The 13898-nt window shown below is 35.1% G+C and overlaps 1 protein-coding gene across 3 annotated transcripts in view; it reads right to left on the bottom strand.

The window, feature by feature from the left end:
* The window catches only part of ROCK1 (Rho associated coiled-coil containing protein kinase 1), a 163433-nt gene that overhangs the window by 59910 nt on the left and 89625 nt on the right, over window positions 1–13898 (bottom strand). For 2 of the 3 annotated variants that reach the window (XR_010343642.1, XM_012445002.2), the window contains exons 11-13: window positions 10441–10501; window positions 6670–6758; window positions 2853–2901 (exon numbers count right to left, since the gene is read on the bottom strand). Coding sequence is in view for 2 of the 3 variants with exons in the window: in XM_012445002.2 (XP_012300425.2) it covers window positions 2853–2901; window positions 6670–6758; window positions 10441–10501 (199 nt within the window). In the remaining variant the exon portion in view is untranslated. The remainder of the gene's footprint in view (window positions 1–2852; window positions 2902–6669; window positions 6759–10440; window positions 10502–13898) is intronic. The other variant, XM_012445003.3, reaches the window with a different exon arrangement.

Here is a 13898-nt window from a genome sequence, read left to right as displayed (position 1 = left end):
TTTTTCCTCATCAGAGAATGTCTTTTTCTTTTCATTTGAGAAGGATATTTTAATTGAACATAGAATTAATTCTGGGTTGATAAATTTGTTTTTTGTTTTTTCAGCACCTGAAAAAGTCATGCCACTTCCTCATGGCCTCCATGGTTTCTGATAAGAAATCAGCTGTTACTTGCACTATTCTTTCCTTTCTAGTAAAGTTTGTCCTGTATTTACGACTTCCTTTTTGTAATTAATTTTCGTAAGTCTGAATATTGTGTCTTGGTGTGGCTATCTTTGGGTTTACACTTTTTGCAGTTTGCTAAGTTTCTTGGAGGTTTACGCTCTGACTATTGTGTCTTGGTGTGGGTATCTTTGGGTTTACACTTTTTGTGGCCTGCTAAGCTTCTCGTAGGTTTATGTCTTTTATTTGTCAGTTCGGGTCTTTTGTCAAATTTGTTGAATTTTCTGTCATCATTTCTTCCCACCCCCTTTCTCCTCTCCTTTAGTAATTCAAGTGAAACAAATGCTAGAACTGTATTGCTATAGTTCTACAGGTCCTGGAGGCTCTGTCACTTTTTTTTTCTGACCATTTTCTCTGTTGCTCACACTGGATAATTTCTATTGTTCTCTGCTGAAGGTCTCTGATTCGTTCCTCTGCAGTGTTGACTCTGCTGCTGACATCATCTATTGAGATTTTTATTTCAGTTATTATAATTTTTGGTTAGCTCTATTTTATAGTGTCTATGTCTTTTGGAGACTTTCTATTTTTTTGCTTGTTTGTATGTTTATAGTTGCTCACGGAAACATATTTATGATGATGATTCCTTTAAATTCTTATCACATCATTTTAATATCTGTCATCTCAGTGTTGGTATTAGTTATTGTTTCTCATTCCAGTTAAAATTTTCCTAGTTTTGATATGATGAGTAGTTTTCTATTAAAACCTAGACATTATCTTATAACATTCTGGATCTTATTTAAAATCTGTTTTAAAAGGTCTCCTCTGACATTGTTCTGGTGGAACTAAGGGGGTGCTGCCTCTTTTCTGTCAGGTGGAATTTGTAGAAGTTGAGGTTTTCCACTCAGCCTCTACTGACACCTCAGGTGGGGAGGGGAGCAAATCCTCATCATTGCTGGGTGGAAACAGGAGTTCTGACACTCTACCAGGCCTCCATTGAGTGCACCATGGCTGCTCCTTATGTGGCCCCACTGACACTGCATTGTGGAGGGGAGCTTGTTATTTTCAGTGGTCAAAGTTCTGACTCCCTATCACGCCTCTTTTGATACCAAACCAGGAGGCAGTGGCAGGGGCACCCCATTACGGCCAGCTGGAAGTTTAAGAGTAGATCCCCCAAATGGTCTCTGCTATACTGTCTGGGGAGAGAGGGAAGCTTTGTTACTGCCCACAGGAGATGAAAATTCCTTTGCTGGGCCTTCTCTGACACTATTCAAATTGGAAGTTGGGGTGTGCTATGCTACGGTATAGTAGAGAGGAAAATCTAGACTTCCCACTCTCTTTGCTGTTAAGAGTGAGGCTACCTTTTTTCTGTGGTATTTGGCTGAAAATGGCAGTGACTGTGTAAGTTTTCTGACTTGCTAGTCTGCTCCTTTCTTCATCTTTAGGCTAAGGAAATTAGCATTTTTTGGAGCTCTGTCTGTGACTGTTGATATTTCAAGGTTGCTGGCTTCTCTGGCACCCGGTCTAGGATACATGCAGCAAAAAGAAAACCCTGAAGATTCATTCATGTGTTGTTTCTCAGAACGCAAGTAACCCAGGCTGGTTTGCCTTCTTTCCACCTTTCAAAATCTTTTTGTTTGTTTTATGTTAAATGTCTACAGTTTTTAGCTGTACTTACTGGGAGGAATAGGGAAAAGGTACTTTTACTCCATCCTTCTAGAAGTGGGACTATTTTAATTTCTTATCTCAAATTTCCCTAATTTGGAAAAATGAGTAACTTAAATCTAGCACATTTGAATTTTATCTGTGTTTCAGAAATTAAATATAAGTGGAAGATATGCAAAAAATGATTCCTTAAACATCCAGAGTCAAATATAAACTGCTAAGGCTAAGTATAAAGGCAAGTTTTAAAACAAATGCTATCTCAGTCTTCATAGATGATTACAGATATCCAAAATTACACATGAAAGAAAGTAAGCCACTGACAGATACCATTCTATAAGGGAAGAAAAAATTAACACAGCATAAAAACTATCAGAGATTAAATCTAAAAAGGGCAAAGTAGGTAATATATTAGGAGAAGACTATAGAAAGTGTATTTCTTTTAACAGGACTCATAGACACAGTAGAAAGATACTTAGAAGTTGACTAAGAGGAATGGAAATGTATTACATATTTGCAAACAAACATATGAATTATGAATGCTTGTTATGTCTTCCTAATAATAAAAAAATTTTGGAACGTACCCATGGAAAAGATGAATGTTCTAAAATCAATATATTTTCCATTTGACTACATGAGATTATGTCAGTGTCAATCCTTTTAAAATATTTTAAACTGTATTTCTCTCCTTTCCTTATTTGTCTGTCTCTTTCTGATATAGTTGGAGATTCAATTTCTGATTTCTTGCTTCTCTGGCTTCTTTCTCACATTGCAACCATGGAGAACCACTGAACTGAAATTTACATACTAAAATTTCAGTATGACTGTAGAATAAAATTGTACAAAGGATACTAAAGTATAATCGAATCTGTACCACTTGAACCTGCAGGTCCAAAGTGAGGCTTTCATCACATTTCTCTGGCTCTGTTTTGTGTTTCAAACTATAGAGGTCAAATATAATTTTCTCAGGAAACAAAACAATTTGAAAGAGGGATCTCAAAAAGGAAACTTCTGATTAGAAAACAAAAAGTACCTCTTCATCCAATTCTTTCATTATCTTGTCTAGTTTTATGTTTGAGGTTCTGTAAAAACAAAAGCAATACAGATTAGAAACATATTTATTTCTTATTGCCCAGTGTTGAATACTCACATTCCTTATTTTTCCATTTAACTAGAGTTTTGTATCCTTTTTTAGTCCCATGGATCTCTCTGGCAGTCAAGTGAAGCCTATCGCTTTTTTTCAAAATAGTATTTTTTAAAGCACAAAAATTACATATGATTAAAAGAAGCCAACTAGGCTGGGTGCAGTGGCTCACGCCTATAATCCCAGCACTTTGGGAGGCCGAGGCAGGTGGATCACCTGAAGTCAGCAGTTCAAGACCAGCTTGGCCAACATGGTAAAACCCTGTCTCTACTAAAAATACAAAAATCAGCTGGGGGTGGTGGCACGCACCTGTAGTCCCAGATACTCAGGAGGCTGAGGCAGAAGAATCGCTCGAACCCGGGAGGTAGAGGCTGTAGTGAGCCAAGATAGTGCCACTGCACTCCTGCCTGGCAACAGAGTGAGACTCCATCTTGAGGGAAAAAAAAAATTAGCCAGGCGTGGTGGTGGGTGCCTGTAATCCCAGCTACTTGGGAAGCTGAGGCAAGAGAGTTGCTAGAACCCAAGAGGCAGAGGTTGTAGTGAGCAAAGATCACACCACTGCACTCCAGTCTGGGCAACAGAATGAGACTTCATCTCAAAAAAAAAAAAAAAAAAAAAAAAAAAGGAAGAAGAAGTCCATTATATTGAAATATAGTAATAAATTTAAAAAAAAAAGTATAATTCAGTAGTATATGTGCTTCCTTATTACTATATTAAATCACAAGATCTAGCAACAGTAATTCAAAAGTAGTGATGATCATAAATGATATTTAGAGATAGCTGTAACAACTGTAATAAGAAAACAGTTATAATTTCTATCAGTAATAAAAATGAACAACCACTGGTAATAACTGAATTGCTGCCTATGCTCAGAATTGAAACAAGAGCTAAAATTAAGTTATAAGTTAAAGAAAACATTCACTTTTTCTCATCTAAGTTTAAGGACTTCAAATTTTATCCACGGACTCTTTGGGGGAGGTCTATGGATCTCAGGTTAAGGTTCCCTAAACCCCCTCATGCAATACTTGTCACTACACAAAAATTAGCCATTTATCTTTTAATACAAAATAAAATAAATGAAGAGAAAGGCAGCATACATCAAATCAGTTAAGGGACCATTTGGCAACACTCAAAGTGTATTATCTTCATTACAATTTGCTTTCTTTGGTTCAAAATGTAATTCTGAGCTTCAAAACCTATATATGCAACATTTTCACAAGGATGTCTCATCAAATACCTCATTCAGCACTCCAAAATGGAACCTACTCCCTGTTTCACATTCCCACCCCAATACCAATTTGCTTCTCCTTTAGAGTCCCCGAGTAATGACATCACCTAGGAATCATCCTTGACTCATCCTCCGTCACTCCCATTTAGCTGAATAAAGTGCCAAGTGCTGCTAATTAACTAGGAGGTTCTTTTGAAACAGCAAATTTGATATATATTCTTTACTTCTCAGTTTAATGACTTTTTATATTCTTCCATCACACTTAAATTCCAAATTTCTTAGTCAAAAAATAATAATAATAATAAAATAAAATAAAATAAAAAAGAATCCTCCCCAGCCAGACCTTGACACCCTTCCCATTCTCATCTCAAGCTTTTCCTTCCCTCACATCTTACTGTCCAGTCAAGGTTTCTTACCTCACGGCCTTCACAGATACTCACCTCCTGGACCCTAACACTTCCTTCCATTCTCCTAATAATTTCCATTGAATCTTCTGGTTTTAGTTTAGTCTGGTCTCTGACAAAATAGTACAGGCATCTCCTGATGTATTCCTGATATTCCTGTATAATTTTATTCTCTCCCCAGTTAACACATACCATACTTCTTGATAACTGTTTTTTCTTGCTAAATTACAGGCTCCTTGTGGAGAGGGGCCATGTCTTGATTTATTCAGTACTATATTACTGACAAGCACATTATTTGACACTTTAACTGAAACTTTTGTTGAATAAATGAATGTAACTAAAATGATTTAAATGCAGAAAATTTGATTTAAATCAGTCTGAACTCAATCTATATGTGGTGGTGAACATCTAGACAATATCTGTTTCTAGCTGTGTCATATATTCCAACCAAATTCTTTTAGCTTAATACATTTGGGAAATGGAAAGAAATCAAGTACTATAGCATAGCTTGGGTGGGTAAGTGAAGTAGAGCAGGGAAAGTCAAACTTTAAAAAACACAAAGCTAAATTTTTGTGAAATAGAAGGTTCAAACAAAGCTACAGTGTATATCTTTCAGACAAAATGTACCATATATTTACACTCTCACAAAAAGAAATGCAAGTAAATATCACTCCACAATCCCTGGCACTAGGTTTTTATTTTAAAAACTATTTATGAATTCCATACATAAGTTTTAAAAGTTTCATCTCAATTTTATTTCCTTGAGGTGATATATTTTCATATGATTATTAGCCACTTCAGCCATGTTTATTACTTCCTCAAGTTGATCACCAATCACCACTACTACCAGTTTGTCACTTGTCTTTTAATTTTGTTTAAAATATTATTTTGGATGGAGGGACTTCTCAACATTTATATAAAAGTATCTACCCAGTTCTTCCCCTTATTTACATATTTTATAGTTAGAAATTGTTTCCAAATCCTGTGATCAGTTAATTATTTGCTTATATTCAAATGCTTTTCTAAAAGAAGCTTGGATTGTACACTTAAACACATAATCTATCAGGAATGGTTAAAAGTGACAATTTTACTTGTTTTACACCAAACCCCCCACCTGCTCTGTCACAAAATTACCAGTGTTCCCAATTATATTTGTTGAATACTTTTCATGTTACCTTTGCATTTCATTTATTCAATACTATTCACTAAAAACATAATTATAAAAAATTATTGCTTAAAATTGATAAGTAATTCAGCATTATGCTAGGTTATTTACATTAATCTTGAGCATAACTCAAAGATATTTTTTCTGTGGGTCTAATGCCAATAACATGCTGAAATTAGACCAACAGAGAAAAAATACTGAGTTATTGCTCTAGAGAACCACAGTGGAAATTAGAATGGCCACACCAAAAATTTAGTATATTTTAATCTTCAACAACATTTTACATTTAAAAAAGCATCTTATTTAATGTAAACTGATTTCCCTTTTATTTATTTTTCATTTTGAGACGGACTCTTGCTTTGTCACCCAGGCTGGAGTGCAGTGGCGCGATCTCTGCTCCCTGCAACCTCTGCTTCCCAGGATTACGCAATTCTCGTGCCTCAAACTCCCAAGCAGCGGGGACTACAAGTGCACACCACCGCGCCCAGCTAATTTTTTGTATTTTCAGTAGAGATGGGGTTTCACCATGTTGGCCTGGCTGGTCTTTAACTCCGGCCTCAAGTGATCCACCATGCATAGGCTAATTTGCCCTTTTAGTTAGCTAATTATGTAAGGAGAAAAAAGCAGTAAGTCAGGCAACTAAATGAATCAGCATTACAGTTTTTTAAGAATACAGGCTCCCAGGAACAAATGTACTTTAAATATTCTGAAGAAAATACATCTATAACTAATGCCAACATAAATACTACCTTTCAATTCTAGCCCAGACACAACATAGATGTATTATCAGTAGTAATCTTTATATCCTCATTTTCTATCTACTTTCAAATGTTTGCAGAATGTAAGCTTTCGAATAAGTATTTGCTATATAAAACTTTCAATATTAGAAACTTAAAAGTATATTCTCACCTGCACTTCTGCTCCATTTCATCTTTTAACTGCATTTCGTTATGCAGCTGTTCTTCCAGCTTATAGATTGTTTTTTGCAAACTTTCCTGCTTTAAGAAAAAAACAAAAACTCATTCTACTAAGAATAGAGACATTTAAAATACCAAGCTTATGTTAATATTTTAAACCTTTTTAGAAAATAATTTAGTTTAATCTTACCTCTTTTCTATCTCAAATTTTTCATTATTAATTTAACAAGCATTTTCTTAACATCTACTAAATGTAAGGTCATTAGAAATATAAAAATTAAAAAGATTTGATTCCTGTTCTCATGAAGCAAATAGTTACATAGTGAGGCAACGTGAAATTAGAAGAGCAAAAAGAACCTACAATGTCCCAAAGACATATACACAAAATATTACAATAGAATGTGGTAAATAATAATAAAATTATCTACAGAGTATTCCAAAGGAGAGAAGAGGTCACTTCTAATTCTGCCAGAAATACATAATCCTTGAGTTGAGACCTAAAAGATAAGAGGAATTAATCTGATAAAGCAAAGAAGGTGGTACAAGGAAAGCATTTTAGCTAGAATGAACAATAAGCCCAAAAATTCTGCAGAAGAAAATATGACACATTTGGGAAATGGAAAGAAATCAAGTACTATAGCATAGCACAGAATGTAACAGGAAAAACAACTCACATTAAACCTAAGAAGTTAGGTAGGCACAAATTGGAGTTGGGGACTTTAACCTATAAGCATTTTAAATGAGAAATGACATAATACTGGTATCTCAGAAACATCACTACAATAATAATAAGGTGAATGAACAGCTTAGAGGGCAGTGAAATTCTAAGAAGAGCAACCAGTTAAAAAGCTATCAAAACAGGCCAGGCACGGTGGCTCATACCTGTAATCCCAGCACTTTGGGAGGCCAAGGTGGGTGGATCACCTGAGGTCAGGAGTTAGAGACCAGCCTGGCCAAACGGCAAAACCCTGTCTCTACTAATAAAGTACAAAAATTCGCCAGGCATGGTAGTGGACACCTGTAAGTCCAGCTACTCAGGAGGCTGAAGCAGAAGAAGCTTGAACCCAGGAAACGGAGGTTGCAGTGAGCAGAGATCGTGCACACTATATTCCAACCTGGGTAACAAGAGTGAGACTCTGTCTCAAAAAAAAAAAGCTATCAAAACAGTTCAGACAAGAGAATATGGATCTGATAAAAGGCAGAGGCATTAGGAATGAAGAGGAGGTAATGGATAAAGGTATCAATTAGAAAGCATAGTGTATGACCAAACCAACTGGAAGGTAGAACAGATATAATACCTTTATGAAAGACAGTCAACACACTGCTAGGGAGGGTATAGGAACAGGAAACAGTGAGTTTAGCTGTGGCTTAGTTTGATATGCCTGAGAAAGTATACAGAAGAAAGAGAAAGAGCTCAGATGAGCAAGGGACATGAATGAGATTACCCACAGAGAAAGAGCAGAGAGCCAAGATCAGAACTTTGGGAAATGTTTAATAATCAAAAATGAGCAGAGGAGGAAGATCTCACAAAGAGGATTGAAAAATAAATAAAATTCAAAAATATAGGAGGTAAAAAAGAGGGAAACAATAGGAACATAAAAGAGTTATAAAAGTTTGAAGTTCTAAAGAAGAGGAAAGTAGTCAGTGTCAAATACAGCAAAGAAGAAAAATAAGATATGGGCTGAAAATCATGTATTGTATTTGGCAATTGCAAAGTTGTTCATTGGTATCTCTGCTAAAAGGTTTTCAAGGAAAATCAGTTGATTTTGTACTTAGTTCTACGTTAAAATAATTAGTATTTCCCCCGTGTGAGATTATCAGAGCAAAAGATAAAGGTAGCAACTACTGACAAATTTATTGCAATCACTACTGAACAAACTCAGCCCAAAGAAAACATTAATCCTTTGAATATTTTTGAAGTCCGAAAGCACTTCTAATTCTACAGTCAAGTAATACAGTGAAAGCTGAGTTACAGCAACTCATTATTACCTAGGTCAAAGATTTTTGAGCCCTTGTTAGCTACACATAATTTGCCAAACAGCTCTACTGGGAGTAAAATTTAAGAGAAAGATGAACTTAACAGCGAACGGGTACTCATATAGTTCTTTCATCTTTTTCTCACTTTCCCTTTCCACTGCACATTCTCTTATATTTAAGAGTAAATATATTAAGGAGAAAGAAAAGAATCATTATTACTTTTTTTAAAATGGCTGCTACCTCCTCCTCCCCTGTATTAAAAATACGCAGGCTTGCGACATCTCTGTGCCAAAAAAAAAAAAAAGTGTAGGCAATAGTACACAAACAGTTCAAAGAATGCTCTAGGAATAGATACATAATTATTCTGGACATTTAAAAAAAAAATCCTGTTAACCCAAAGGACCTTCTGAAATGTAAGCAAAATTTTGTTTTACCTCTGTCTCAGAACATGACCTATACAAACAACAGAAAGAATTCAATTAAAATTTCATTTCTAGAGTAATTTACTTCTCAGTGGACAAATTAAAATGATGCTGACTATACTGGTTACTCTCCATTTCCCCCATTCCCTCCTAATCTTGAAAATCCATCCTCTGCTCTTCTTTGCCTTAAAATCTACAGAGTGCATTGCCTGTATTACTCTGTAGCCCTATGATTTTAAGGTTGGTTTAAACCCACAGGAGACACCAGAAGGAATCTGAAGGTAAAAAAAAAGAAATATTCATTCTCCCTACACTCTTTGTGCTTTACTGTAGTTCTTGCAAGGTTCTATGTTCTGTATTCTTCTTCTATGATGTCAGGCTTTCTCTGAGCTATGGTAATAAGATTTTCTCTCTTTGCTCCTTCAGTATAGGGGCACTGGCTTTCAACTCTTGTTCATACATGGGTGCTTTAGTACCCTTCACTGTTTCCCTCTACTGATGTTCATAGCATGTTAATCATCCCTTCATTAAACTCTTCATTTAATAAATGCACAAAATATAGTGTGTGTATACATATATGTATATATACACATATATATACACACACACATATATGTGTATACACACACATACACACACACACACAGTGGAATATTACTCAATCTCAAACACAAAGGAAATTCTAATAGATACTACAACATGGATGAACCTTGAAGACATTATGCTACATGAAATAAGCCAGTCATATAAAGATAAATATTGTATGATTCCATTTATATGAGGTACCTACAATAATCAAATTCATTGAGACAGAAAGTAGAATAGTGGTTACCAGGACCTGGAGGGAGGGTGAAATAAGGAGTTACTATTTAATTGGTATAGACTTTTAGTTTGGGATGATGAAAAGGTTATAGAGATGGATGGCAGTGATGGCTGCACAACTATGTGAAGGTGCTTAATGCCATTGAATTACACACTTTAAAATGATTAAAAAGGTAAATTTCATGTTATGTATATTTACACATACATAAAGCTCTGTTTAAATCTTTTGAACATGTATCTGTTTGTCTGTCAAAACCCTTAATGATACACTGATATATCACAGTTCCTGATTCCAAAGATTAAAAAAGATGACCACTTTAATTTGTGTAGCAATTTAGTTTACTAACAGCCTCCAAATATATTATTCCATTTGATATTCGAGCAAAAAAATCAGACTGGAAAGGAGACGGGAGATAAAAATGCCATAAAAATCTAGCTAACTACGGCTTCACAAACAATATGTAAGTTTACTATCACACACAAATGTATTATCCACAAAACAATTCTAAAAATTATTTTCTTAATATTAAGAAAATACTTACCAAGCTTTTATCTGCATTGGAGCTAGTTCTGTTATCATTAGGATTTGCTGAAGATAAGTATCTGAGGAAAAGAAAAGTTTCAAAAGAAACTCTTCAATATTCCTAACAACCAATAATAAATACTACATGCCTATTTTATGTTCAATGTTACAGTAGCTTTGTTTTTAAAAATTAAATATAGGTTTATATTTTTATAAACATAATTCAAAAATGATACATATATTAAATAAAACACCCAGTTAGGTCTAAAAACAGTAGCAGCCTGTAAACATATGACTTAATATTCCTGCAGTAAAACATAAGAAGAATATTCATACCAAGTAGGATAAATAAAAACCAGAAAGTCTCAAGTTAATTCAGATTAGGCTTTTTGGTAAGAGCAAAGTATGAGAGGTTTTCCACCAAACAAACAACTAAAAAACATTCAACTTTTGGAGCTTTTTGTATATAACAATTGGGGATAAAAAACTGCTGACTTCTGCGGACATATGCACAACCACCTCTCCTGCACCCAACTATCCTTCAGCAAAGCATAATACTGCCTCTTTGGGTCAAAAAAGTTTTTGCCTAAGTGGGTAAAATAACAGAACCAAAGTTTAGGTGATGTCCTGCTAATCTTTTGGAACTCCCAGCCTTGTAGAGTTCTTTAAGTTCAGTGTAAACTTAGAATTGTATATAAATAAAGCTATTAGTGAACTAATTTAGAGTCTTTTTTAGATGTCTCACAAGATTCTCAAACACTCTAAATAGATCATATATGTAAACAATTTTCTAAGCTATCAAATGATATAAAGGTAAGGTACTAGTGCCACCAGTGTTGCTACTATCACCACCATGCTACAACTACCACAATCATTACCTCTATCACCACCACAACAGTCAACACCCTAATTAGCAAGTAGAGCTCTTGCAAAAGGAGACAAAATAGCTATAGTATACTTCATAGCTATTGGAGGCATGTGTTAACACACCGAAATAGTGTTCCAAAAGAAAACTTTAAGTAAATTTTAAAATTAAGTGAACAGAAGATAATCAAGTATCCATTAAGTATCAATAAACATACACAGTATGATGGTGCTATAAAAGAAACAGCTTGAAATATGCTACTTCCTAGGTTTTCCTTGAAAAATTATTCAGGTCAAACGGAGATTCAAATAACTATATAACAATAATAGGGGCTATGTAGCAGGTTTATAGAGGAAAAGTCCCATATAACAAATGACAAACTCTAGATGTAGTACAATTTAATTCCATTGACTATTAAGTATCTCAACATTTAATGTGAGATTCTGCTTATGCAATATAAATAAGGCACATAGCAATGCCAGTGAAATCTAAATTAGATGAGACTGTTTCATCTCTAAGATATTTTCTAAACTTAACATGCTATGCAACTCAGACTAACATTTTAGTCTTCTGCAAAATTAGTAATATAAGGTTGAACACAGTGAGGGAAATGTAAGGACATCACTTGTATACATCCATTAATTCTTCCACCTTCTGTCTTTTTGCTATCAAGGAAGGTCCTTTTCTATCAAGGTCCTTTTGCATAGTATATTGGTGCTTTTACATAGAATCTGTCATTTAGGCAACTTTTTATGAAATAGGAGTTATATTAGGAATATAGCTTAGGCTATTTTAAAAATTATGTTTAATTCAGCTACAATTAAGCAATAATGATTTCTGCCCTTGGTATTAAAAGTATATTTGGATTTTAGGGATAAGAATTTAAGAGGTTTTCTATTTTATATCTGTATATTCAAAATTATACTTATGTATTATAATATGGCTAATCAATATTTGGCCGGGGCCAGATGCAGTGGCTCACGCCTGTAATCCCAGCACTTTGGGAGGCCAAGGTGAGTGGATCATTTGAGGCCAGGAGTTCAGGACCAGCCTGGCCAACAGCCTGGCCAACATGGTGAAACCCCATCTCTAATAAAAATACAAAGATTAGCCAGGCGTGGTGATGCGCACCTGTAATCCCAGCTACTTAGAGGCTGAGCCACAAGAATCACTTGAATCCAGGAGGAGGAGATTGCAGTAAGCGGAGATTACACCACTGCACTCCAGCCTCAGCAACAGAGAGAGACTCTGTCTTTAAAAATATATATATACATATATATATATATATATATATATAGTTGTTGGCTCTTTCTTTACTAAGAGCAACCATACTTTGCCTGCTCATATAGTAAGTGATTACTTTAAAAACACTACATATATTTGCCAATAAAGCTGTGACAGTTAAGAACACAGTATAGGCCAGGCACGGTGGTTCACGCCTATAATCCCAGCACTTTGGGAGGCCGAAGTGGGTAGATCACGAGGTCAAGAGATCGAGACCATCCAGGTCAACGAGGTGAAACCCCGTCTCAACTAAAAAAAATACAAAAAAAAAAAAAATTAGCTGGGCATGGTAGCGCGCACCTGTAGTCCCAGCTACTCGGGAGGCTGAGGCAGGAGAATTGCTTGAACCCAGGAGGCGGACGTTGCAGTGAGCCGAGGTCGCACCATTGCACTCCAGCCTGGGTAACAAGAGCGAAACTCCGTCTCAAAAAAAAAAAAAAAGAGCACAGTATAATTTCTACTTTTAAGAAACTTAAAAATTAGTTTGGGCCATAAAACATGAATACAAAGAAAAACTAGAGAACATAATCAAGTGCATGATAATGTAGGAGAAACAGTATAATAAATGTCTATTTAACTCAAGATTACCCTTTGTACAGAGAAACCTAAGTAAAGTGATTAAATGCTAGATTCTACTCCAGAAAATACAAAAACATTGGGGGTTGCTTGTATCAACAACTTGAGTGTTTCAGAAACCAAATCAAAGAATAATTGATAAAAATACAAAAAGTTAAAGAATACTTCAGCAAAAACCATCCTGAAGCTCTTCTGTGTATATGTATGCTAATATAAAATAGTTAAATATTATACTCATGGAGTGTTAGGTAGGAAAAAAAAAGATAAGTGCCAGCTACCTTGTTGATGATGCAACAAAAAGTATTAAGTACTGTCTTACAGTGGATTACCAGAGAAGTTTCAAAAAGCTGGACCAAATTGTCTTTTTAGAAGTTTTCTAAGCTTAACCTGAATGGCTCTTATACTAAAATGACAAGACCCTTCAGTTTAAAATAAGATTAGTTATAACGACCTCAAATTTAATAATTTATTCCAAGCAAATCAGTTATCTGACACCATTCCAAATTTGATTTGAAGTACATATTTTTGAGGTAATTAAAAGTAGATTTAACCTCCCCAGTAAGTGTTATCATATGGTTCAATGCATTATACTGGTATAGCACTTTGTTTAGATTATCTCTTTGAGACAGAGTCTCACTCTGTTGCCCAGGCTAGAGTGCAGTGGCATGATCATGGCTCACTGCAACCTCCACAGTCCCTGCGTTCAAGCGATTCTCCTGTCTCAGTCTCCCAAGTAGCTGAGATAATAGGTA

The sequence above is a fragment of the Aotus nancymaae genome, unplaced genomic scaffold (genome assembly GCF_030222135.1).
Source record: "Aotus nancymaae isolate 86718 unplaced genomic scaffold, 86718_ANA_hifiasm-v0.15.2.pri h1tg000020l, whole genome shotgun sequence".
NCBI classification, from domain to species: domain Eukaryota; kingdom Metazoa; phylum Chordata; class Mammalia; order Primates; family Aotidae; genus Aotus; species Aotus nancymaae.
Note: the sequence above shows the minus strand (reverse complement) of the source record. Positions and strands in the feature narration are given on the sequence as shown.